The sequence below is a fragment of the Thamnophis elegans genome, chromosome 4 (genome assembly GCF_009769535.1).
Source record: "Thamnophis elegans isolate rThaEle1 chromosome 4, rThaEle1.pri, whole genome shotgun sequence".
Taxonomy (NCBI): domain Eukaryota; kingdom Metazoa; phylum Chordata; class Lepidosauria; order Squamata; family Colubridae; genus Thamnophis; species Thamnophis elegans.
Genome location: NC_045544.1, coordinates 11,982,307 through 12,007,362, shown reverse-complemented (window position 1 = coordinate 12,007,362; position 25,056 = coordinate 11,982,307). Strand labels below are relative to the sequence as shown.

General features: G+C 36.1%; 1 protein-coding gene across 1 annotated transcript in view; it reads left to right on the top strand.

Moving 5' to 3' along the window:
• The first annotated feature begins 996 nt into the window (after positions 1–996).
• Positions 997–25,056, top strand: part of LMBRD1 (LMBR1 domain containing 1) — a 54,539-nt gene continuing 30,479 nt past the window's right edge. Inside the window, exons 1-7 of the mRNA XM_032215737.1 lie at positions 997–1,120; positions 2,758–2,934; positions 8,370–8,430; positions 13,586–13,683; positions 16,715–16,782; positions 20,483–20,571; positions 21,668–21,741. Coding sequence (XP_032071628.1) covers positions 1,055–1,120; positions 2,758–2,934; positions 8,370–8,430; positions 13,586–13,683; positions 16,715–16,782; positions 20,483–20,571; positions 21,668–21,741 — 633 coding nt within the window. The 5' untranslated portion in view covers positions 997–1,054. The remainder of the gene's footprint in view (positions 1,121–2,757; positions 2,935–8,369; positions 8,431–13,585; positions 13,684–16,714; positions 16,783–20,482; positions 20,572–21,667; positions 21,742–25,056) is intronic.

Sequence of the window (25,056 nt, the reverse complement as noted above, 5' to 3'; positions counted from 1 at the left end):
CCTTTACTCCCATCCCCTCTGGGGCTGCAGTGGAGAAGTCTTTATTATGTAAAGTGGATTAGCTTGGCCTTCTTAATGGCCCATTGACAAAGTGGGGATGGGCAGGAAGCTACAGGCAGCTATTCTGTCTTTTAAAACATGTTTCTTTCTTTTCACATCCAGAGAAATATTCTGCCTTTTCAATATTTCCTAGGATATTTCATTTTTCTGGGAGAGGGCTGGATGATAACTTCCCACAGTGTAAAAACTAATGTGTATTGCTGGCCTTTGACCGTAATAAAGATTTTACATACTTACTTAGACAAAATGGCACAGACGAGGGCCTCTGGAAACAGGATGAGGCGGCTTTAACAGATTTGCCCACAGAGGATAGCAGTGTTAGAAGACAGCCCTTAGAAGCAAAGACACTGGTAGCAGGTTGGTGCATCTTTTAATACTGCTGCGCTGTCAGGTGATTTGGCTTTTGTCCTGATTCACTCTAGAAAAACGGGGCAAAACTCCCTTAACAAATGGTTCCCTTGGCCACAGACCTTTTAGGCTCCACTGCGGTCGTAAGTCGAGGAACACATACTCCGGCCTTAAATCACGAGCCGTTTGCGACGCCACCTCTCTCTCTCTCTCCGTGAGATTAAATCACGGCACATTTCCCTCACCCGAAAGCCTTAGCGACAGGGGTCTCCAACGTTGGCAACTTTAAAGACTTGTGGACTTCAACTCCCAGAGTTCCTCAGCCAGCAGAAGTCGGCTGAGGAACTCTGGGAGTTGAAGTCCACAAGTCTTTAAAGTTTCCAACGTCGGAGACCCCCTGCTTTAGCGCACCTGACGTATTTAGGAATCTCGCGGAGCTCGCTTTTCCTTCATTGGCTGCTGCTTTATGACATCAGCCAATGGAAACATTCCAAATGCGGTTCGGGGGCGTTCCAGCGAAAGCGTGGCTCGGGGTTCCTACGGCAACGGCCTCAACTCCCACCCCCCCCCCCGCCCCTTCAATTCGTTCCTCCCCTCTCGGCGACGTTTCCGTTCGTCGCTGCTCGCGCTGTTGCCGGAAGTGAAGATGGTGGCCTTCACCGCCGAGGCGGATCTGGTGACGGGATGGTGTCTCTTCGGCCTTGCTTTACTGGTAGGAGGAACGAGCCAGGGCTTCGGCTCCCCATTTATTTTCCTCCCTGTCTTGTTTCTGGGGAAGCGGTTGAGTTCATGCTGGGCACCGGCCCGGGGCTTACTCTCTTGGGAGCGAGCTGCATTTTTATCCCAGTCAGGCTTACAGTCCTCAGGTAAACTTAGCTGAGACTGAAGCCGCCGTAGTGGTCCAGGCTCTTTGGAAAAAGTGCGTGTGTTGCGGCAGGAGTTCAACCGGTGCAGCGGTTAGGAGACTCGCTGCCTCTGTCGTGGGTGAGCGGGATGAGCTGCGCATGCGCAAAAAGCCGAATCGTTGAAACCCCCCCCCCCTCCACTTAGAAAAACGTAATATGAAATACACAAACTTAGTTATCCTGTTTCTCTAGCACTGAACATTGAAGCATTAGCATTAAAACAGTGAGGGTTATTTTAGTTATGCCCTCCAGAAGTGACCAAGCCTGGAGCAGTCTTGAAAAAAATCAAAAGCCTCCACTGCTTCTAAAGCAGCGCAGCCTGCATGAAATTTGCAAATCAGAGATATAGGCCAGTATTTGAGGAATGAAATCATAATGTTTCTGTAATATCCCAAGTCTGTATAAACTAAGCCACCGTTAATGCAATTTTTTTTTTTACAAAAAAAGATTAACCATCTGAATCTCAGGTCAGTAGTAGATACAGTCAGGATATTTTTTTAAAAAAAAGAAAATGCAGCTAGGAAGTGCTGCTTCTCTTCCTACTGATTTAGCACCTGTAATTCCATTGCCTCCATCATGGACATTTTGGGACAGTTTTCCTGGTCAGACAGTAGACATGCCTGGGAAAACCTAGACACAACCATGATTTGTTATGTATAATTAGTGGTCTTCATACATTAGGGTTAGGCCAAAACCAGAAACTATGTAATTTCTTAATATATTGCATGAAGCAGTTTATTTATAAACTAATATGCTGCAGCAAACAGTTTAGTGAAAGCTTCCTCTGATGTGCTAATTAATAACATTGAACTTGTTATATGCTTTGTATTTGATTACATTCTTATCCATAGTTAACCGAAAAGGGTAACATTTACTTCAATCGGAATTTGTCTCCTGCTTGCTTCATTGGCACACCTGTGCACTTTTTGTAACAAAATTACAGAATTGACCATTGCTGCCTTCCTTTTTTAGTTTGTTTTAATTTTCCTAGTCTAATCTGGGCTTTTGAGAGTTTTCCCTTCAAATACTATTCAGGCCTTAACTTTTTGAGATCAGTCAATAATTCCTTTGTACTACAAGAGTAGATGCTCTATCATATTGTTATATCAGACGTATATCAACGTTTTAGATAAGGAAATATGATGGTATATGTAAAACAATCAAAGGATTATGTTACACTAATGATAATTGACTAAACAGAAGTCAAGGACATGAGAGACCGAGGATATGGTCTGCTTCAGAGATGTGGCAATTGATAGGTTGAAACTGTACTTTAATAATGTTTATGTAATTTTTCTTACATGTATAGTCAAAACAAATAAGAGAATAAATTCCTCCAAATAAGCATATTTTGAAAGATAGCAGAGTTATTTCAGTATGTATATAAAGAATAAAATTAATGCTGAAAGTATTATTGTTTTAATTATTTGTCTTATTTTTTTAGGTCATTTTGGTGTTTTGCTGGGTTTATGTCCGCAAGTACCAGAGTAAGCGAGAAAGTGAAGTGATTTCCACCATAACATCTATTTTTGCTTTGGCAATTGCACTTATTACATCAGCTCTCCTTCCTGTGGACATTTTTCTGGTTTCTTATGTGAAGAACCAGAATGGAACTTTTAAGGTATTTATTCATTTCCCACTTTCTATAATTTTTATAACAAATCCTGTTCCCTTGTTATTTCTGTTTTGTTTGGGAAAGTAAAAAGTATTAGAATTGTTTTAAACGCTAGAAAGCAAATGCAGTAACTGATTTAATTATGAATGATATTGACGTGTTTATATTGTAATAATTAGATTGCTGTGTGTTTCTTTTTTTAAAAAAAATACTATGTTCTATTTTAAATCTGGTTTTTGTTAAAGCCTTTGATCTGAATGTTTGCCTAGAGTTAAAAGGCAGGATCAAAGCTGGATGAGTGAAATACGTAAGTCTACTGAATGAACACTTACAAAGCCTGGTTTCATCCTAACACAATTCCACTTCATTCATTTGAGAGATATAAATTAATTTGTTACAGTTTATATTAAAAGAAGACTACCAATCAGAATAGACATTTTCTAATACCAGATGCATAATGTTGGATATAACTTAGTTTCCTAGAAAAATATTTTCAAACATGATGGTTCCCTCTTTTTGTTTTATTCCTGCCATTAAGATTGTAATATCGAAATTATAAACATGTTTTGGAAAATATAATAATTATTGAACAAGTTTTTCTGATGTATTAACTTCATCCCCAGGGAGTTAGATACTTAAAATTTAGACCCATTGATTTCACAAGATTTCTAATTCCTTATTCTATATATCATATCTATTGCCATTATTAACCTTCATCTATCTACAAGGTGTACTCTTATCTTTTCATCTATTTCATGTTCAGGTATAAAGGGACAAACAATATTTCAATAGCTGATACACACTTCAGTAGATTAATGGGAAGTCTTAAACCTGAGTACCTGGGTGAATAGCTATAACTGAGGATTCTAAATTGTGAGTGGCCTAATGGCTAGCCAGGGAACTTTAAGAACAGTAAATCTTTGATTTAACAGATCTCAGATTACAGGGCTTCAGATGCCACAAACTATACATGTTATGCATGCTTCTGCATATGCATAACATCCTGTTCAGATGATTAAGGCTATGTAAAATAGGCATGCCTATTCAGATATAATGGATATTCTAGTTTAACCATCACCATTTCCCTCCATTAGTTTGTTAAAGCTTTACTTATGTTTTCAAAATGCAATACAGTACTGCCCTCCCAATGAGAGGAAAGGGTTTCAAGGGGAAAGGAAGTTGGATTTTTTTTATTCTTGTGCATTTGGGCTGGGAGCTGGATAAATAATTAGCTGAAAAACAATATACTAGACTAACTGGTTATGAAGATTTTGACCTAGAAAACCCTAAGGAACAGGAACCAGTAAAATTAAGTTGGCAGGAAAAAAAGTTTAGTCAAATGAGGTTGGAGGAGTTGTTGTTTACCCCTGTTGGTGTGTATGCTGCATTTTGTGCAGTTCTCTCTCTGATGGACTCCTCTACTTGCTCAGGCAGTTCATTGATTACTGAATGCTGATTTTTAAATGCAGTTCTCAGCATCCTATAGTTGTTTTACAGATAAATATGAACAAATATGTTTTTACTCATTTGTTTAATTGGATTCTTTGTATCACATTTTAGGACTGGTGTGGAGAACACATCAATTTTAGGTCACATTTATGTAACATTGAAAAATATAAGTGTTCAGAAACTTTCAAGCCCTACTGTGAGGAGAAAATTGGATTCTGCAATTAAAATCTTCTGAGGAAAGGGATTTGCTGAACGGCTCCAGTTAGATTCTGGAGTAGGGTGGAGCATCTCCCCTTTCAAGAACAACAGGCGGTTGTAATTATTTCTCTCTTGGTACTCTTTCATTTGGGGACTAGGCACAGATACTGTCAGGGAATTACGCAACAGGTGTCCAAATGAAATCACACACTGACTTGTAGTTTTGTATAAATAGCAATAGCACTTAGACTTATATACCACTTCATAGTGCTTTACAGCCCTCTCTAAGCAGTTTACAGAGTCAGCATATGGCCCCCAACAATCTGGGTCCTCATTTTCCCGACCTCGGAAGGATGGAAGGCAGAGTCAACCTTGAGCCTGGTGAGATTCAAACTTCCAAATTGCAGGCAGCTGGCAGTGAGCAGAAGTAGCCTGCAGTACTGCATTCTAACCACTGCACCACCACGGCTCTTAATATAAAATAAATATATTTTACATACACTGAACAAGATAGTCAGGCAGTAGCATCATCAGGTAAATCAGAGCACACAGGGCACAGAAGAAAAAGGTGGGGGAAAAGGAAAAGTCCCCCTCCACATCCATAGCAACCTATCACACCACAGATTGCCTTATGCAGGAGCCAACTTCAACCAATCAGCTTTACCTGTTCTGGCTCACTGTACAACCCCACTGCTTCAATTACTAAATTTAAATATCTTAACAGATACCGTGGAATACAAGAAAGGGTGTATGAAAATAAATGCTTCAAATTCTGGCAGCTGTGTATTGCAGTAAGAATTACGCAACATGCCTCTCCTTGTGCATAAAACGTCCCTCGCTTGTTAGTCCTCAAACACCCTCAGATCTCCATATGAGTGTTCATGTCACCTCCGGAGGACATTTGAGAAAAGTGTGAAAGAAGAATTTGATTGGCCAGCAGTCTTTAGTGAAATAGCCTTCATGATCACTACCAAATGAAAATGTTAGATGATCTTCAAAGGCAGTTTCATGCATAATTAGGATTTTATGTGGTTGTTAATAATTGTGTCTAAATTATGTGTTCTGGAAAGGCTGTAGCTGGTAATCAGCAATGTCAGCAAAAGGCCTCTCTGCCACTGGAACTATTTGGACTGAGTGACAAAAGCGGTTCCACCACAAATCTGCGAAGCCCTTATCCGCGGAGACATAAGCGCGAAGATTAATTTGCGCCGTTCGAAGTGCTAAGGAAAAACGCGATCCTACCGCGATGACATAATCGTGGAGGGCAAATCCGCGCATTCCCAAGCACTCAGTACCCTAAACCTAACCCTAAACCTAACCCTAAAACAAACCCCTAAACCTAATCCTAATCCTTACCTTGATTGAAATCGGCTTTCTGCCGCGGCGCCGTTTTAAAGCGCCCTTCTGTTGCCGCGCTGTTGTCGTGGCGGTGATGACGTCGCGGCTTTAGCGACGCGATTTTATCACCGCTATTTTGACGAGCGCGGTTTTGTCGTGCCACGCCCAAAAGCAAAAGCTATGGCTCCCAAATTATCAGAGGAAGTGCAGTCTCTTGCTGAATAGATTGAATGCTATTTCTCAAAACTGTATTTGTCCCAAGTTCAGTCTATTTTACTATTTTCTTTACAGCTTTTCTCTTTCAGATCTTTAATTCTTTTTTCTTTTTTGCTCCAGTTGAATGACTTTTATGTTGTTCTAAATTCACATCATTCCCATAGTAGATTTTGTATGCCATCTTTCTATGAAGCTCTAATATCAATATTGATATTGTGCGATTCACTATAACTGAAGTTGGGGTTTAGCCTTAAGATACAGATTTGTATGACTCACCCTATTAGATCAATGGTGGGCATATGACTTCCTTTTTAAAACAAATCTGTGTTCGGCCACCCTCTTCCAAACTAAACATAAATGTTTACCAGGTATACTATGAAAAAGTGGGATAGTGGGGAAGAAGGTAATTTGCTGTTCAGAGAAGGTTCAATTTAACTTTTGTGCTTTATAGCAGTAATTCTGGGTACAACCTTTTGGTACCATAGATTCCTTTGATAGTCTGGTGAAACGTAAGGGCATCTTTGCAGAAAAACATATTAAGCACATAAAATACATAGCGATGAACTATATTACAAAAGAAAATAGTTAGGCTTAAGCGGGCCATTAAAATATTTTTTAAATCACAAATGTATAATATATTGATTTTTCTTTATTAATCCTTTAAATCAATAACAATTCCCTTTTAGGGCATTATAACTTTCGATGCTTTGGTAAGATTTATTGAAAGTTTTTAAAAAGACTTTAAAAAAAATATTAAGACATCTACTTTAGGGAGAGAAATGTTACCTAGAGATAACAAGCGAGCTCTTTTCCTAAAAAGTATTGAGATGCTGCTGCCTGTAGTCTGCAATGCAAATTCTTGCTTTTGCTCATCAAGTTGATGTGATTTGCACTGGTTGTTAATAAGGGCAGTACAGAATTTCCTTCAGAATGATACTGTATTGCAGGAAATTCTCATCTAGGTTTTTAATTCCCACAGAAGTGAAAAGGCTGTCAGTTTTCCTGAATATTTCACAGAGCCTTGTGGATGTATTCAAGTCACTTGGGACCTCTATTTGCTGCAACAGAAAGTATCATTCTCAGAATTTGGACTCTTTAACATTGTTAGTATAAATGAAAGTAACATTTGAACTTTTTTCCAAATGTGATCTGTTCTTCAGATTTAGGGCTTTATGTCAGAACCTGCTATCTGCAGGCTTTCTAAAATACAAGAAAATTCAAGACGTTCTGTGATTCCGTAGTGATTAATCATGATAACATAAGGATGGGGCAGATTTTTTTTATATAGAAGCATAATTCTAAAAATTCATGGTTATTACAAAAATATCTTTTATTCAAGTTAGATTATTTTTTATTTTAAGTATTTCTATTCTATAACTTTATGCATCTGTACCCTATTTATTTATCTTTTTGTGTCTGTTTGTTTTAATTGATGAAGCTGTCAGTGTTATGACTAAGTGTCTTGAAGGTTTTTAGATCTGGATGAGAAGTAACAGGTTCAGAGTCTGTCTTAACAAGTAACGGGGGTATTTGACTGCCTAGATCTGGGGGGGTTTCGTCTTTAGTTTTGGATAGGGTTCAAGAGATTGGAGTTCTCCCAGAGCCTGGTACTAGGGTGAATGTTTAGTTTCTATCATTTTTTTTTGTTATGTTGTATAGTTTCCAGATGTGCATAGTTATTGTTGGATTTTTTTGCTCTGTTTTAAAGGAGGTTTTTCTTACTTTTAATTATAAATGCCCAGTGTTGTTTGGAACTAGGAAGCACCTACATTTAATAAAATAAATAAAACGCCCTACAACATTAAAATATATCACCTACCTATTTTGTAATTTTTCATTAAGATGTATTAATATATCTACCTATAGGAAATAGTGGCTATAAATAGTCAAATAGAATAAATATTTATTGGAAAATGCCTGGTGATTAAAACATTTTTAGCATGTTCTTTGCTTCCAACTTAATTAAAGCATCTTAATATTTTTTGAAGAATTATTGTTGATTCTTCGTTCATTTTCATCCAATACATGCTAATTTTACTACCATGTTATAGATATGAAGAATTCTTGAATATTACTTTTAAATGGGCTTCAATATTATTTGTAAAGGTGATTAATTATGTATAATTAGACTGTATGTTTTTACAGTTGTAGAGATTGATCTTTTAAAAAAAATTAACTGGACATAAAAATAGCTGTTTACTTACTCTGACAGTGTTTTCTTCTTCTGTGAACATTTGTAGGACTGGGCTGATGCCAATGTTACAAGACAAATTGAAGACACTGTATTATATGCATATTATAGTAAGTATTGCAAATATTCCTCTATACTGATTTTTTTTCATAAATTTAGAGTAAGGATGAAAAGGTTAGCAATTTCCAGAATCTAGTTAGATTCATTACATAATATTTCTGTGGTGCCATAGTCCACAATATTTCTTAACTGATCTCAGGATTATTTCTTTCATCTGGTTTATACAATTTCAAAAGTTTTATGCTAGTTTTAACACTTAGGATGATGTTCTAGGATTCTGTGACAATCACTTGTTTCGCCTTCCCTGTCCTTTTTTCATATGTTCTTAGAGAATTCCAAACTTTGTTAATCTTTCAACATTTTTTTAAAAAAATCTGCATCCCTATGAAATCATTTATATAGGAAGTCACATCTGTTTGACAAAGTGTTCAGTTTTCCATGATAACAAATCATATCATATGTACATAAAAGCATTTTTTATTTTTCATTAAATTTATGTCGCCCACTCAGTGTCAAGTGACTCTTGTGCCACTTATATCATCATAGAAGCAAAAGTACAAAATATTTAAAATATGAAAAGAACAAAGATTAAATAAGTTAGAAACATAAATACAATAAGGTGAAGGAGGGATCTTCTTCCCTCCTTCACCTTATTACCTCCCACAGACCCGTTAGATCGCATAGAGTCGGCCCCCTCCGGGTTCCGTCTACTAGCCAATGCCATCTGGCTACTACCCGGGGGAGGGCCTTCTCTGTTGCAGCTCCGGCCCTTTGGAATGAACTCCCCGCGGAGATTCGGACCCTCACCCCTCTCCAGGCCTTCCGGAAAGCCGTCAAAACCTGGCTGTGCTGGCAGGCCTGGGGTTGATGAGTTCCCCTCCCCTCTCGACTTGTATGGCCATATGACTCTTGTGTATTTTAATTATATGTATTGTGTTTGTATCCCCTTTCCCCTTTTGAGTTGTTCGCCGCCTTGAGTCCCTCCCAGAGAAGGGCGGCATACAAATAAATTAAATCTGAATCGTCCTAATCCACTAATTACCTCCACCATGGAATACCTCCTTGTCAACATGTTAGGACATGTCAACATGTTAGGCCCCATGTCAACATGTTAGGACAACAGCCATTCATTGCTTTATCTGACTCAACCCAGGAGTACTTATTTCCTGCCTTAATTATTTTTACAAATAACTCAAGCTAGCAAACATATCCAACACACTTCCACTTCCTTATTTTCCCCACAAGAATCCTGTGAGGTGAGTTGGACTGACAAGTCACTCCCCCAAAGACATTCAGCTAACAGCGTGATTACAGAAACCTAAGCAAGGTCTGATTTATCCAGTACTTAGACAAGATACTACCAAGAAATTCCGCAATTCCAAGACTGCAGACTAGGAAGTTGATAAAACAGTTGATAAACTGTTAGACTTGATAAATAATTTCCTGTCTTACTAATGAAAATCTATGTTTTGTTTTTGACACATAAAACATGTCAGGAAAGGGAGGATAAAGGTTTGTCAACTGCCTGGTAATAGCCACAGTATAAAGGCCTAGGTATGCTAGTTTCTGAAGTAGTTGTGTAACAAGTTCTTTCCTGCATGGGAACTTGGTAAATCTTCATTAAGAACTAAGGAAGACATGATGGAATCTTGTATTTAATAAGAAACAATATATTTCAAAAGTAGATGTCCTTTGTTTTCACAGTAATATCTATTTAAGTGTAAGCCTTCTAGTCATTCTTGACTCCTAGGGACTGCCTAGACATGTTCCTGCAATTTTCTTGATAGGGAAGTTTGCTGTTGCCTTATTCTTACGGCTGAGAGAGTGTGACTGGCCCAAGGTCATCCAGTTGGCTTTGTGTCTTAAGCCTGACTAGAACTCAGGTTCTCCTGATTTTTAACTTAGTGCTGACACTCCTATGATGAAAGAAATGTCCTTCTGGATTCGGCTCCAAGTGGGGAAAAAGACACAGGAGACATGGAGGCTGCTTGGAAAGATGGTTTATTGGTGGACAGGGCCACATGGCTTGAGTCCTGAACAGAAAAGGTGATCACATGCTTCAATGTTGGTGGAGAAGAAGAGAAGGGCTGAGGGAGGGGCTTGCTAGGCTTTTTATAACCTGTTCAGTCCCACCTCTCTGTTTCCTGTTCCTGTGTAAGAAATGTATTCTGATTGGTTGTCAGACTCCCATAGGGCCATGCAGGGGCAACTCTCTGGGCTATGTTTTGAATCCAGGTTTAGTTGAGTTCTCAGATGCCATGTGGTCAGTTGAGTAAAGGGCCGATATTATCATGCCTTTACTCCCATCCCCCCTGGGGTTGCAGTGGAGAAGTCTTTATTATGTAAAAGGGACTAGCTTGACCTTCTTAATCGCCCATTAACAGTGGGGATGGGCAGGAAGCTACAGGCAACTATTCTGTCTTTTAAAACATGTTTCTTTTCATATCCAGAGAAATATTCTGCCTTTTCAATATTTCCTAGGATATTTCATTTTCCTGGGAGAGGGCTGGATGATAACTTCCCACAGCTACACTAAACTGGCTCTTTGTCTGTCATGAATCATTGGGGTTCTGAATGACATTGGAATTTTGAAATTATGAAAGAAGAAATGCATATTAAGTAGCTGAAACCACTCATAAAATTTATAAATATTTTCTGTTTTGGAAAAATTATATTTAGTGCAGTATAAAAACCATGGAAGTTTGATAGGGTATAGGTTTGATGTTGTTGCAAAAACCAGCCTCCAGATGGTGATAATGATTTAACTCTACACAAAATGTTCCTGCCTTTTGTTGTTCTAAGTAACACAAATCAGATTAATGAAGTACATCTCCGTTACTTGTTCTATGTTGAACTGAACCATGATTTAATAAACAGGTATCAAAATAGGTAATAGCACAGCCAAATGTTAATCAGAGCTAATGATTGGATTAACGTGGGGCTTCATTTTATGGTTTTAAGAAAATCTAATGCGTCAAGCAATTTCTGTTACAGTTTACTGCGAACAGTTTCCTCCTGTGCAATCTCCAAAGAGTCTTAATGTTTAGATTATTCTGAAGATTCTCTCACTATTTTCTCTGTGTTGATATATTGTCAGCTTTTATATTATTTGCTTCATCTTTAGTTTATGGTTTTCTGTGTCTTCTTTTACATATCTGAAAACGTTGGCAAGTCATTTGTAAGTGTACCTGTGATATTGTATGTTTAAAAATGTGTTGTTCATCTTCTCCAAAGCTGAATGTGTTTGATTGGACATACAGTGCGAGTTTCTTCTGATCTGAGACTAGACGGCAGCAGTGAAAAAGGGCTCTTTCCCAGCTGATGAAGAATCTTTGATATTGTTAATCTTGAGAAAAAATATTTTAACTATTTTCTGCAGTTGGGAAATGTAGAGATAGAGCAACTTGCAAACTGCACAATTTGATTTTCATTTAAAATAAGTCCTTCTGAAAATGGGCTCTCCTTTTTCTAAGGCAAGGATTCTTTATGAACTATCAGGCTATTAACTCTGCTGGAGTTCAAAGAATATGTGGAAAAAGTGGTAGACACTTTCAACATTACCCTGTCTGAGAAATGTCCGCTCCTTATTCTAAAATGAATATTTTGACCACCCGTTTTTAGCTTTAATGGAGATTTTGGATGGCAGAGCTTCCAAAAATTCAGTGTGTGATTGTAGAATGGGAGACCATGTTTTATAGCTTAGGTTGCTATTTTTACAATTTATTTATTGGTACACACTTTATTAAGAAGAAAGGCCGATGCCTTTCATAGAATGTCATAATAATTTGTCTAAATCCAGATAAAGAATTCAGAATTCAGTAAGGTTGACGGGGGAAATGTAATGGAGTTGGAATTAAATTTGAGTACTAGTATAAAAGCCATGAATAGTCTGTGGTAAGTTCAATATACTGTATATTCAGACTTGACTTGCACATTATTCAAACCACAATGTAGCTTGTTTATTTTTGGCTTAGTTATTTATATAAATTCAACCATCATAGTTTGTTAATCATAATTAAGATTTTACCTTTAACTGTGAATCCATCTATTGTAGCTTATTGAACAAATTGTAATAAACAACTTTGCATATAAACCAAGATTTGTATGTATTCTTTGTGAGCCTTCAAAGGCTTAACAAAATTATATAAAAATATTCTGTCAGTTAAATAATATCTTTGAGTGGCAGCTGAATCTAATTAATTAAATCTCATTTTATCAAGACAAGTTGACAGTGTGCTTTATATGAAAAAAAGTATCAATTTTAAAGAATCTTCAACAGATAAACCAAAATGATTGTAGATGAATACATGCTTTGTTCCATCTCTGGATGTACTCATGAACTGCTGTGTAATTATATAGAGGTTTTATTTTTCACTTACAAATATTTTTGTTAAATGATTTATTTATTACAACATTTGCATCCCATCTGAATCCAAGACTTCCTGACAACTCATATATAAAAAACACTATAAAACTAGCAGGTATAAATTCAAGTCCTTAAAAAAATACAGGCTAATAATGAAACCCATTAAAATTATATTGAGTATAGAATATAGAAGGTTGAAAGAGGCCTTGGAGGTCTTCTAGTCCAACCACCTGCTCAAGCAGGAGTCCTTATACCATTTCAGGTAAATGTTTGTCCAGTCTCTTTTTGAAAGCCTCCAGTGATGGAGCACCCACAACCTCTGAAGTCAAAACTATTCCATTGGTTGGTTGCTCCAACCATTAGGATTTTTCTCCTTAGTTCTAGGTTGTTTCTGTCATTGGTTAGTTTCCATCCATTGTTTCTTGTCTTGCCTTTTTGTGCATTGAGAAATAGTTTGACCCTCTTGTCTTTGTAGGAGCAACATTCTTTGACCCTCTCATTTGCCCTTTCATCTTTAAAATTAGCAACATTCCAAACTCAATTACGGTTGTAAATGGAAGACTACCTGTACTTATGAAAGTGTTTCTATTCCTGTACTTTATAGAAGAAGTCTTTGTTCTTGGGACAATTTGCAAAGTTTCCATATATTAATGACATAGTAGAAAGGTGCATTATTTTAGTAGTTTGTACATTGAAGCTAGAGAGACCTTCTTCAACAGGATTCTACTTTGCTTGGTGCCCCTACTTTACTACATTGTAGTAAACATGAATTTAAAAGTACTCATTTTGTGAATTATTTTGTTTCAGAATGTCCCTGTTGTCTCATTCTTTCATTCTAGCCCTTTACTCCATCATATTATTCTGTGTATTTTTATGGATCCCATTTGTCTACTTCTACTATGAAGAAAAAGATGAAGATGATGGCAATACATACGTGGTAAGATGATTATACTGTTGTCAATTGCTTGGTTGGATATGCAGGGTGAATAAGAAGAGTTTGATTTCCTTGCTCCAGTGGTAGTTGAAACATTAAAAATTCTATTATGGTGAAAGGAAATAATGTTCTCTTACATAGACTAAAGCTGGGTTTAACCTATGGGTCCGTCCCCCTCTGAATTATCCTTATGGGAGCACAGGGAGATACATCATATAGCTGTGTTTAGTTCAGTATAATCTGCTTAGACAAGCAATAGCTCTTTGGGAGGAAAGGGGGGTGTAGAATCAATCATATTAGGGCTTTTGCTTTTATTTATCCTTTTAACTGTAATGTCAGGATTATCTGATTCTTTCTCTATGCAAAGCATATGCTATGGCACTGAGGTACATTTTTTTGGCTTGTGCCCACAGCTGTAGGCTCCTTAAATCTGTTCAGAAAATTACATGAAAATAAAATGCTTCTAAATGTGACATTAATGATCAAAATTGGTAAAAATGTTGGGGTTTTGGCCAGGTTTCCTCATTATCACATAGTGAAATGCATTATGTTTAAAAATGCTCATATACTTATATATAACTATAATTAACATCATAGTTTTATTACTATATGATGCTTATAGCCTCTTAGAATAATTGCTCCTTTTTTTCTGTTTGGCAAATGTGCCTGTTAAGGCAGAATTGGAAACAAACTTTACAGTAAACCTTAATCTTAACTAATAAGGGAAGTAGTTTTAATTAAGGCTGAATATTCATTAAATGGATAATGAATTCACTTGTACATGAAAATCTGCCCTACTAATTACAATGAATCATATTTTCTAGACTGATTTTTCAAATAACATGCTTTGCTTTTTCCTAAAATTTGGAAAAAAGATAACATCCAGCAGATTTTAATCTATTAAATTAAGATCAGTTAAATTGGGGCGTTCGCTATAATATAGTAAACTACTTAACATTTGTCTACAATCACAATTATCAAAATTCTTTTCCCCCTTTTTTATAAATAGAAGCTGTTGCCACTACATTGTGGTTTGATTTTGTTCTTTAGAAATTAGATTTGAAAGCATTTTATTAGTGTGATTGTAAAATAAATGAGAATAATTCCTGGCATTAAAAGTTACTTTCCAACCTGGCAACAGTATCCAAGAAAGGGAACTAGAATTTCCCTGCTGATATAGTGGATTGAAACAATATTTTAAAATAAAAATTGTGCATAGACTGAACTGGAGAATGGGGCTTAACAGACCTTGAAATAAAATAGCTTTTCCATGTAGATGCAAATATTGAGGCATCTACTGTGAAAACTTAACATTTTTCCAATAGAAAGGTCAGGGCATTCCATAGAGGACAGATCAAGTGATAGGGCTATAAAAATTCTGACATTCTTCCTATGCAAAGAGATGGATACTTTTCTAGTTCTACCTTCAACTAGTATACACAGCCAACACTTGTCTAGCTTTTCAAAGGCTAGGAGTCCATCCATTTGTCCATCCATCCAACCATTTATTAAATGTATATGCCACCCATTTTGCCATCAGGTGACTGGTGGCTTACAAGAAGGTAAAAACCACAATATAAAACATTAAAATGATAAGCATTAACATCAAAATGAACAAGGAAAGAAGGAACCGATATACAATGTGGTAGAGCTGGAGTAATCTCTTAATGTACTCACCACCTCGAGTATGAAATGCCACCATCAGAACCCAGGCCAGTTGGCAGAGGCAGGTTTTGCAGTCCTTTGGGGCAGATCTCACTACAAGGGACACAATATTCCAGAGTGTGGGGAGCAATGGCAGAATAGATTCCTTGATCAACAGTGTCCGCAGCATATCCCTTTTGCTATTGCAAGTGTGGTGGGCCAATCCCCTTGGGGAGCAACATAATCCTTTCTTCTTTCTACTCTCTTTAGTTCCCTTATAGACCTCTCTGACAGATGGGGCCAAATAAGGTGGCTGGTCCCCAATAGCATGATATACAACCTCACCTTCTTCCCATATTCTAGGTATTGGCTGCTGAGCCCTCACCATTTCTGAATTCAGACCATAGAAAGCTATCTGGTAGTCGTATGAGAAGAATCATATCATGGAAATAGCCTGATGTACTAAAAGACATTAGGCTTCCCATGAAAAGTTTTTATGTAGACATGGTGGGCTTACCATGCTTTTTCTACAACAGAGAACCTATCCAAGCTTTAACAGTAAAAGGGGAAATATATGGGAGACCATATCAATATTGGCTACCATGTAGACATAATTTGTTCTTCTGTTCTGTTCTTACCTTTCTCAAACATTTGTTCTTTGATTCTTCTTCCTTGATTATCTTTCTGAAAGCAGCCAGCTCTTCCTATGGGAAAAATGTCTAAACTTTTCTAGCAATGATTCCAGAACTTAGTTGACAAAAATATCCATTATAGCAGTGTTTTTCAACCACTGTGCCGTGGCACACTAGTGTGCCGCGACATAGTGTAAGGTGTGCCGTGGGAGAATTACTTTATATATAGTCAATATAGGCACAGAGTTAATTTTTTTTAACATTTTCTAATGGTGGTGTGCCTCGTGATTTTTTTCATGAAAAAAGTGTGCCTTTGCACAAAAAAGGTTGAAAAACACTGCATTATAGAATATCCTGTGTCCTCTGGAAAAAGTAACTTCATAATATGTCTGTGTTCTGTTTAATGGAAAGTAGTCAGAAATTTGCTTGACTAATGAATTCTCATCCATCAATATATTGTAGATGTCTGTAGTTTTATAAAATATTTTAGATTCCTAATTCAGATTTAAAAGAGGCCTTAATTTGAATGTGAAAATGACAGAGATAACATAGGATGAAAATTGGGGGCATTTGATAGAGTTAATAAAACAGGCTTAATGAATATTGGATATTTTTCTGTTGAATAGGGTATGGAATGTTATAATCATTGTATAACATTGGCTATTATGTATTAAAGGAAATTCTTTAAAAATCATAATTAGCAGCTAACTTCATATTGGTTTCTTATTTTTTATTGGTTTCTTATTTTATTTTTACAGCAGGTTAAAACTGCAGTCAAGTATACACTAGGATTCCTTCTGGTTTGTTCAGTTCTTCTAATTATTGGGTAAGCATTACGTGTATAAACACACACACACACACATATATACGCACACATAAATATGCATAGATTATAATAGTGTGGTTTATTTAACTGCCCTTTAGTTAGTTAGTTCATATAAGCATCAGCAAGTAATAATTCTTCAATCCTATTGATACTGTCTTACATACATAAATACGAATGGGTCATTTGTTGTTAAATGGTTCTTATTTGAGACTACAAAGGAACTCCAAACACAGTGGAAAATTGGTATGTTCTCAGTCCTGGTGTTTTTGATGGTTGATGGATTCTTACCTCTCATTTTCAAAGTGGAAATAAATACTGCAAAAATTGGAAATAAATACAATTTAGAGGAAGCTTGGAGTTGTGTTATTGTTGTAATATAGGCTTCCCGACCCACGGGAACATCACATTTGGTAGCAGAGGATGGTTACTTCACATGTTATGATGGCGTGGTATAGTTGAACTTTTATATTGTTCTCCAATTGAATAGAAAAATACTATGTCCTTGAAATAGAATTGAAGGAAAATCTTTGAATTCTTCAAGAACTTTTCCTGCTTCACAGTTTTTTTCATCAGTTTTTGAAATATACCACATCTTGAACATAGCTGACACTGCTTATATCCATTGTTGTCTTAGGTGTTTATTCAGTTTTCACTGAGCTGTTGTATTAGGATTATGCCTGTTCCTAAAGAGTTGAGGAACTCTTCACAGTAGAGTAATGTATGGCTTGATATAAAGTGAATTAATTAGAATTGGGTATTCATGCTAATGATTTTTTTTCAGTAACATAAAGTGACAATTAGATTTTGATTTTTGCCCTGGCCAACTATTTAAGAGTTATGTGTAGGTAACACTCTTGATTAGAATGTAAAACAGGACAGTTTATCTCTTGTACAGCTTAACATATGCATATACGTTTTGTTGATTCTAAAATAATAAATCATGTATAAGACTTGAAAGATTATTGTATGAAGCTGCAATCTTTTGCCCAGATTAATTAAATACAGTGCATACCCCACACAAATGTCATTGTCTCCAATCTCTTCTCTAATATGTATCTTGAATTTGATGAATATTTATTGCTAGCTTGATCTCTACAGTCACTCGTTATTTGACTTTTTAGCTGAGAAAGTTGATATTTAGATAATAAAAATTCAAAGGTAATACATTTTTGCTTGATGAATTTAATGTTCTTTTATATTTGAGTTCTATGAGAAACCAATAATTTTGATTAAAATAGTATACTACAATAGTTCCATGAAAAGGGTGAGAGATCAACATTTCTCTCTGCCATTAAAAAGTTAGCTTTTAGAAATTGAAGGTTTGAAATTGTTCTATTACTTTTTTAACATTTAGAAAGGTTACATATGAGCTGTGCTGTGAAATCATTAGAATATTGATAATGATTATAAAATAGTGTCCGCATATTCTTATTAACATTATTGTCAAGTGCTCAGGAAATAAGGAAATTCAGGCAGTTCAAATGAGTATAAAGATTTATGCAAACTTAAGCTATGTACAATCTGGCCAACTGACCGTTAAGGGAAATGTGCGGGAGATAAGAGAGACATTCAAGGTGGGCTAGATGAGATCTTTTGCAGGCGCAAAGGGATAATTTATGGCATGTTTGACCCCTCCTTCAGGCTCAGTCTGGTCATCTCCTACAATTATACATTAAACAAAATTTCTTCTAAATCAAACTTTTATTTAAATTCCCTCCAAATGGAATGTTGTAGAAATCTATTGTTGTTTTCCATTTGTAGCCTTTCTTTCTCAACATTACTTCTGCCTCCTTTCCCCTAAAGGAAATCTCTTTTAAATGACAGTACCAGGAATTTTATTTCTAGATGGAAATTCACCATTTTTACAGGGCTAATTTACTAATTTAAAATGTAATCTTAAAAGAAACAAGCATGGATAAATGGTTTATTGTCATTTTCTTAAAGTGTTTGTTACTTCTCAGAATGGTTTACTTCTCCTTAAGCCTGCATACACTGCTTCTCAATCATTGGTATAGCATTGTTAGCATTACTGCATATTTTCAAGAAATCATATATTACTGTGTTGAAGAGATTGCCCTTTTGCTGTAAACATTAATTTGAGTCCAATATTATTGGATTTTTATTACTTTATTTTTATTAAAATGTGGCAGAATGAAGCTCTAATTTTATTATAAGCTGTGTGTATGTTGAAGACACTGCTACAATACTTCTTTCCAAAGTGGTACAAATGCATACCTATTTCTTTGACATAAAATGCTTGCATTATAATGTAGCTTATCACTTTTCATTTTCTAATTTTTAAAAGATAGTTGTCTCCAGACATTTGAGGAAGTAGGTCAAAGCCAATTTCTTGACAACCATTCCAAGATATACTATAATAAAAGTAACAGTAAAATGTATGATTTTATTTGCTAAAATGTATTTAATCTCAATACTACTCCAGGTTTATTTTTCATCCTTACTGGAGAAAGCTCGTGTGTGTGTGTGTGTGCGCGTGCGCGTGTGTGTAAACAGCATCAAAATAAAAAGAAAATGGAACTAGATAGTATATATTTATTAATTTAAATATTTTAACTAGCCTGGATGACTGAGAATCTCCATAAACATGCACACTATTATGATTCTTCCCTAATAACCCATTTGATTCATCTTGTGAAACTGATTAATCACTAATTGATTGTGAGTATAATGGGAACATCACAGTTAAAATCTCTTATTTACTGTTGATTATTTATCGACATTTGGGTTACTTAAAAGGTATGGAGAAGTAGCAGTTACACTTAGCAATAGCATCTAGACTCATACACCATTTCACAGTGCTTTACAGCCTTCTCTAAGTGGTTTTCAGAGTCAGCATATTGCCCCCAACAATCTGGGTTCCCATTTTATCAACCTGGGAAGGATGGAAGGCTGAGTCAACCTTGAGCCTGGTGAGGCTCAAACTGCTGGCAGCCGGCATTCAGCAGAAGCAGCCTGCATTAAATGCATTCTAACCATTGCGGCACCACAGCTAGCATTCTTATGTAACCCTTGGAGTTTTCTGTGGAAACAAATGCAGTACACATTAGAAAACGTTGAATGAAGACATGCTTAGAGTTATTTTAGAAGCAAATAGTTGTGAGTTCATTTCTCTTTTGAATTTAGCATATGTTCATGTTAGGCATGCTGTACCGAAATAAAGCGCTTGCACATTCTGTATTTGGCCGGTTGTCTCAGCATATGATGGTGCCTGGTTGATCTTAAGCTAAGGAGAGGCGGTTTTGATCAGCATTTGAAAGAGAAGAGTCCAGACATGGAGATCTATAGGCTAGAGAGTTGAAAAGCATACTAGAAGGTGGCAGTGGCAAGCCATTTCTGTGTTATTGCTAAGTCGGTCCATCATATCTGTAGGAGTTAAGCTTCACTTGGAGCAGTTAATTTGCCTGCTTTCGTTTCTTGCTTTCTTTACTTTCTTTGAAATTCTGATTTATCACAAAAAAAAATCACATGATTCATCCCAAGCTAGAGGTACTGCATTAATTTTTTAAAAACATATGTAAAATCAGAAAATGAATAGCACTTATATGAAGCGAAGCAAAGAAGTTAGCTGTTGCTTTTTTTTTTTTTTTTTTTTTACTTAAGTGCTGTTGCTACAGCACGCCAGTATTATTAGAACACTCATACAGATTGATTTTATATGTTTCATTTATTCCTGTTACAGAGCTTTTGTTCCACTGGATATTCCTACCAAGAAAAACTCAACAGAGTGGGAGAAAATAAAACTTTTGTTTGAAGAACTTGGAAGTAGCCGTAAGATTTTTTTTTGTTGTAAATCAGTTGAATAATTTTATAGTTTCTTACTCTAAATTCCATTGAATTGGGGCAACTTGCATTTCAATGTGTGTGAATTAATGAACTGCTAATCATGAGGGAATCATCTGGGCAGTATAGAACTATAACATTAAGTGTCATTTCAGTATTGAAGACTTAGATATCATTTACCTCTTACTATATGCAGAGAAATTGTGTTTATGGTAGTTGATTCTGAGTCTTTTGAGGAACAAATCTAAATAATATGGAGAGCGCTAAAGTTTTGTTTAAGGAGCTAATTTAAGAATGCTCAGTTTTATTTCCTTGATGGACGTATAACTTTCTAACAAGAGAGAGCTGCTGATCTGTAGTAAAATACCTCATGGAGTGGAGATTCTGTTCTGCTAGAATTATTAAGGAGAAGCTAGACAGTTGCTGGAGTATTTAGAGATACCATGCAATGACCACGGAGCTGGACTAATTAATCTCCTTGATACGCTCAGGTTATAGGTTTTATTTAAAGTACCCTATTTTTTCTTCGAAGTTATAGCCCTTCCAAGCAGCCTACTGCCAGTGAAGAAACAATGAATATATTTGAGTGATAAAATGTAGAAATCTTATTGGAAAAAGTAGAAACGCACTCCAGGATTAACAGAAGTGTTGAATGTGGGCCAATGCTCTTAGGAGCTTAAGCCAAAAGTATTATTAGTGACATCATTATTTCTTAAGCAAACAGAGTAATAGAGGATTAGTGACCTTCCCAGTTTTGTAGCATTCAAACTCAGCAGTACCTAGTATAGCCACAGATCAAGGATGATGGATATTGTAGTCCGGCAAGGTCTGGGTGGTCACCAGTTCCTCACTTCTTGAATTAAGGTTTTAATTCAATGCCAACATCAATTTTTAACACAATTTGGAGGGGGGCGGAGCAGTTGGTAAATGACCACTGAGATTTTACATTCTATTCTGCCTTTAACAATTATTTACACTGCCAATTGTTGATACCTCATTGTTTCCTGTGATACTGGATTGCATTCAATTCATTCTCTTTGGTTGTATACATTTTAGCAAAACAATTCTATTTTTTTCCTTGCAGATGGTTTAGCTGCCCTCTCTTTCTCCATAAGTTCTTTGACCCTTATTGGAATGGTGGCAGCTATTACCTATACGGTGAGCAACTTATTTTTGATCTTATCTCCATTGAAGTTTGGCTTCCTTCTTCAACATTTTGAACTCTGCCCCTTGTTAATTCAGGATCAAATCCAGTGTTGTTGAGGCATAACAAGTGATTTAAGCTGCAAATCTATAATATTTCCCCACACTTATTTTGCAAGTTCTCAGTTTTAGGTTAACAAATAAAGTGAGGCTTAATTGGATGATGTAATTTATTCTTTAAAAGAGAAGATCTAGAATAAGAATGATGCATTTTTAGCCCTTTGGATGTTATTGGACTATTGTTGTCATAACATTTACGCTTTCTGGTGCGTACTTTAGGAATCAAAGATAACATTGAAGAGCCATGGGTTCCACACTGATTCTTGACTCCTATTTATTTTTCTTTATAATTTTTATAAATAACTTGAGGCAGTGAACATGCCTGATGCTCCAACATTCTTCTGTTTTCCCCACAACAACAACCCTCTGAGGTTTGTTGGCTGAGAGGGAGAGTGACATTGATTGGCCCAAAGTCACCCAGCTAGCTTTCAGACTTAAAGCGGGACTAGAACTCATGGTCACACAGTTTAACTACTAGACCAAACTATGTCTTAGGGCTCCAATATTTCTTTAACAGAGCTAAATATTTTTTTTCCTTTTAAAACTCTATGCAAGACTTCTAGCAATGACAGCTTTTAGTATATAAGCAGAAGCTGTGCAGCAAAATTTTCTTATTTACTATCAAGGGGCCAAATTTGTTTAGATAGTCCTTAATCTGTACAGCAGATTTTAAGGGTGTGGGGAAGGTTCTAGAGGGGCGAGAAAAGTAGTTATACCATCAGGAAGATTATGCTCAATGTGCAAAGGACAATATAAATTAGGAACAGGGAATCCACATGACTGATGCATTGTTGAACCAAATTTTAATGTGAAAGTAGTTTGCAATGTTTAAATATCAAATAGTATCAAATTGATACTTTCAAGTTTTAGATAGTAACTTATGAAAGTTCACCCAATAACAGTTCAAATTAACAACAGCTTCTAAAAAATCCAATTATGACCTGAATTTGTTGCTATTCGCAGGGTCACATGATCGCAGTTTGGCAAGGCAACTGGCTCACGTTTACAACCAGTTGCAGTGTCCCTCAATCACATGATCACAATTTGTGACGGGTTTTGCTGGGTTTCAAGCAAAAAATGACCAAAAAAAATGCCATTGGATAAGGCGGATTTGCTCTTATGACCAATGCAAAAAAAGGTCATGAAATCAGATCTGGTTATGTAATGACTCACAACCACCAATGACCTATGACAGAATTTGGTCCCAGATGTGGTCATAGATTTAGGACTACCCGAATGGATTTGTCTAAAGGTATTTCATAAATCTAGTTCATAATTGTTTTGAAATGATGATATACTAGTACTGTATGCCTTCACAATTTAGGATCCAGGGAGAGAAGGATATTAAAATGAATAATGTAATTGTGATGTATTATCCTGACTCCACAGTACAGTCAGAAAATATTTGATGCTGTTCTAAGTCACCGTGTTAGGAGGATATGGAGTTGGATTGCTGCTTCTGCATATCTTAGCATTCTTAGCATTGAACTTATCAGCATGTTGGCTAAAATATTTTCCTAGTTTAAAAGCTTTTGCCTTAAGTCCTCATTTTGCGATCACAATTGATACTAACAACTTGGCTATTAAGTGAAGCGATTGCTAAGGAAAATGCCACCTCTGCTTATGAGCTTAATTCAATTGTCCTTTGCTTTATAGCCCTGTAATAAATGCAAGGATTGGTCATAAAGTTACTTTTTCATCACAGTTGTAACTGCATACAATTTCTAAACAAGGCAGTCACTAAAGGAGGACTTTCTGTAATACGACATAAAAAGACCATGCCCCTGAGCCATTCGTATTGTGGGGTGTCCCACATTGTAAGTGGGTAGCATAGTTTTATTTCCCTGGGCACCTGGAGTCCTAGTTATTTTCCTTTGGAATTTGTTTGATAAGTTGCTGTTTTTAGACTCAGGAAATATATGTAACCTGCAGGAGCTCTGGCCTTGTGAATGGGAAAGTGATGAGTGAACTGTTAAGGGTGACTTTCAGAAAAGATTATTCAGTCCTGAGAAGATGAAAGTATAAGAAATAAATTTCAAAGTAACCCCATTTTGATTTTGTTTGGTACAAGATAAGGCAGACAGAACCTCGGAGAGGCTTTCAAGATTCTATCTTGCTATAATAAACAGCAGTCTGAGAATCCCCGCTGTCCCTATTTCTTGATCTTGCTTTCCTCAAAGAATTGACAGCATGCATATACAAATTAACAGCATGGATATTGTTAAAAGATCAACCATGCAAAGGTACAAATAGTGATCACTTTTATGACTGGTCTCTTAACCACTGTTTGAAGTTACAGTGGTTTTAAAAAAAGCTATTTATGATCCATCTTCAAAGTTACATCTGTTGCACACACACCACCCATCCCATGGTCATGTGATTGCATTTTAGGTGCTTGGCAACTGGTTGTAACCAGTTGCAGTGTTCCACAGTCATGATTTGCTATCCTTTGTCATTTTCAAGCAGAAATCAGCAAAAAACACACTGGGTATGCTGAATTTGCTTATTGAGCATCTGGTTCACTTTATAATGTCAGAAAAAAAGGTTGTAAAATTGAGTCTGGTCATATAGCGATCTGCTTAAGAACTGCAATGACTTACATCCAAAGTTCCTGGCTCAGTTGTGGTCATAAGTCAAGGACTATTTGTAGAATTAGAATGATGATACAAGAAAAGCAAAAAAGAGAGATACTTGTAATCACTCTGTGCCCAAAGTCCTCCAAAATTTAATAGTTTGAGGGCTTTCTCAAATTAAGTGAGAATTAATTGCATTTGCAGGAGTATTCCATAAGATGTCCTAATTCAAACTTTCACTTCTTATTGGAAAGGATGATTTTCTGATGGGCAATAATGCTGAATACAGGAGAAATAAAGCCTTATTGTTGTTTATTATATTATTTATATAATATATTATTTATACCATGTCCAATTCCCAGCAACTTTGGGCAGTTTACATATTATTTAATAAATTTTCCCCATTCTTCATTCTGTTTCAGCACTTGAAAATTACTAAGATTTTAGTTTTATGGGTTATCTTTATTGATAATATAATTGTTTATCCTTTTAGAAGCGTAATCCTCTTTCTATTAAGTACTAAAAATATTTGAGATTTATAACTTTGAGTAAAACCTGTCAGTGCATTTACAAAGAATTGACATAATTTCTCCAAATTAAATGCAACTTGATTTTTATTTTATGAAGAACCATGGGG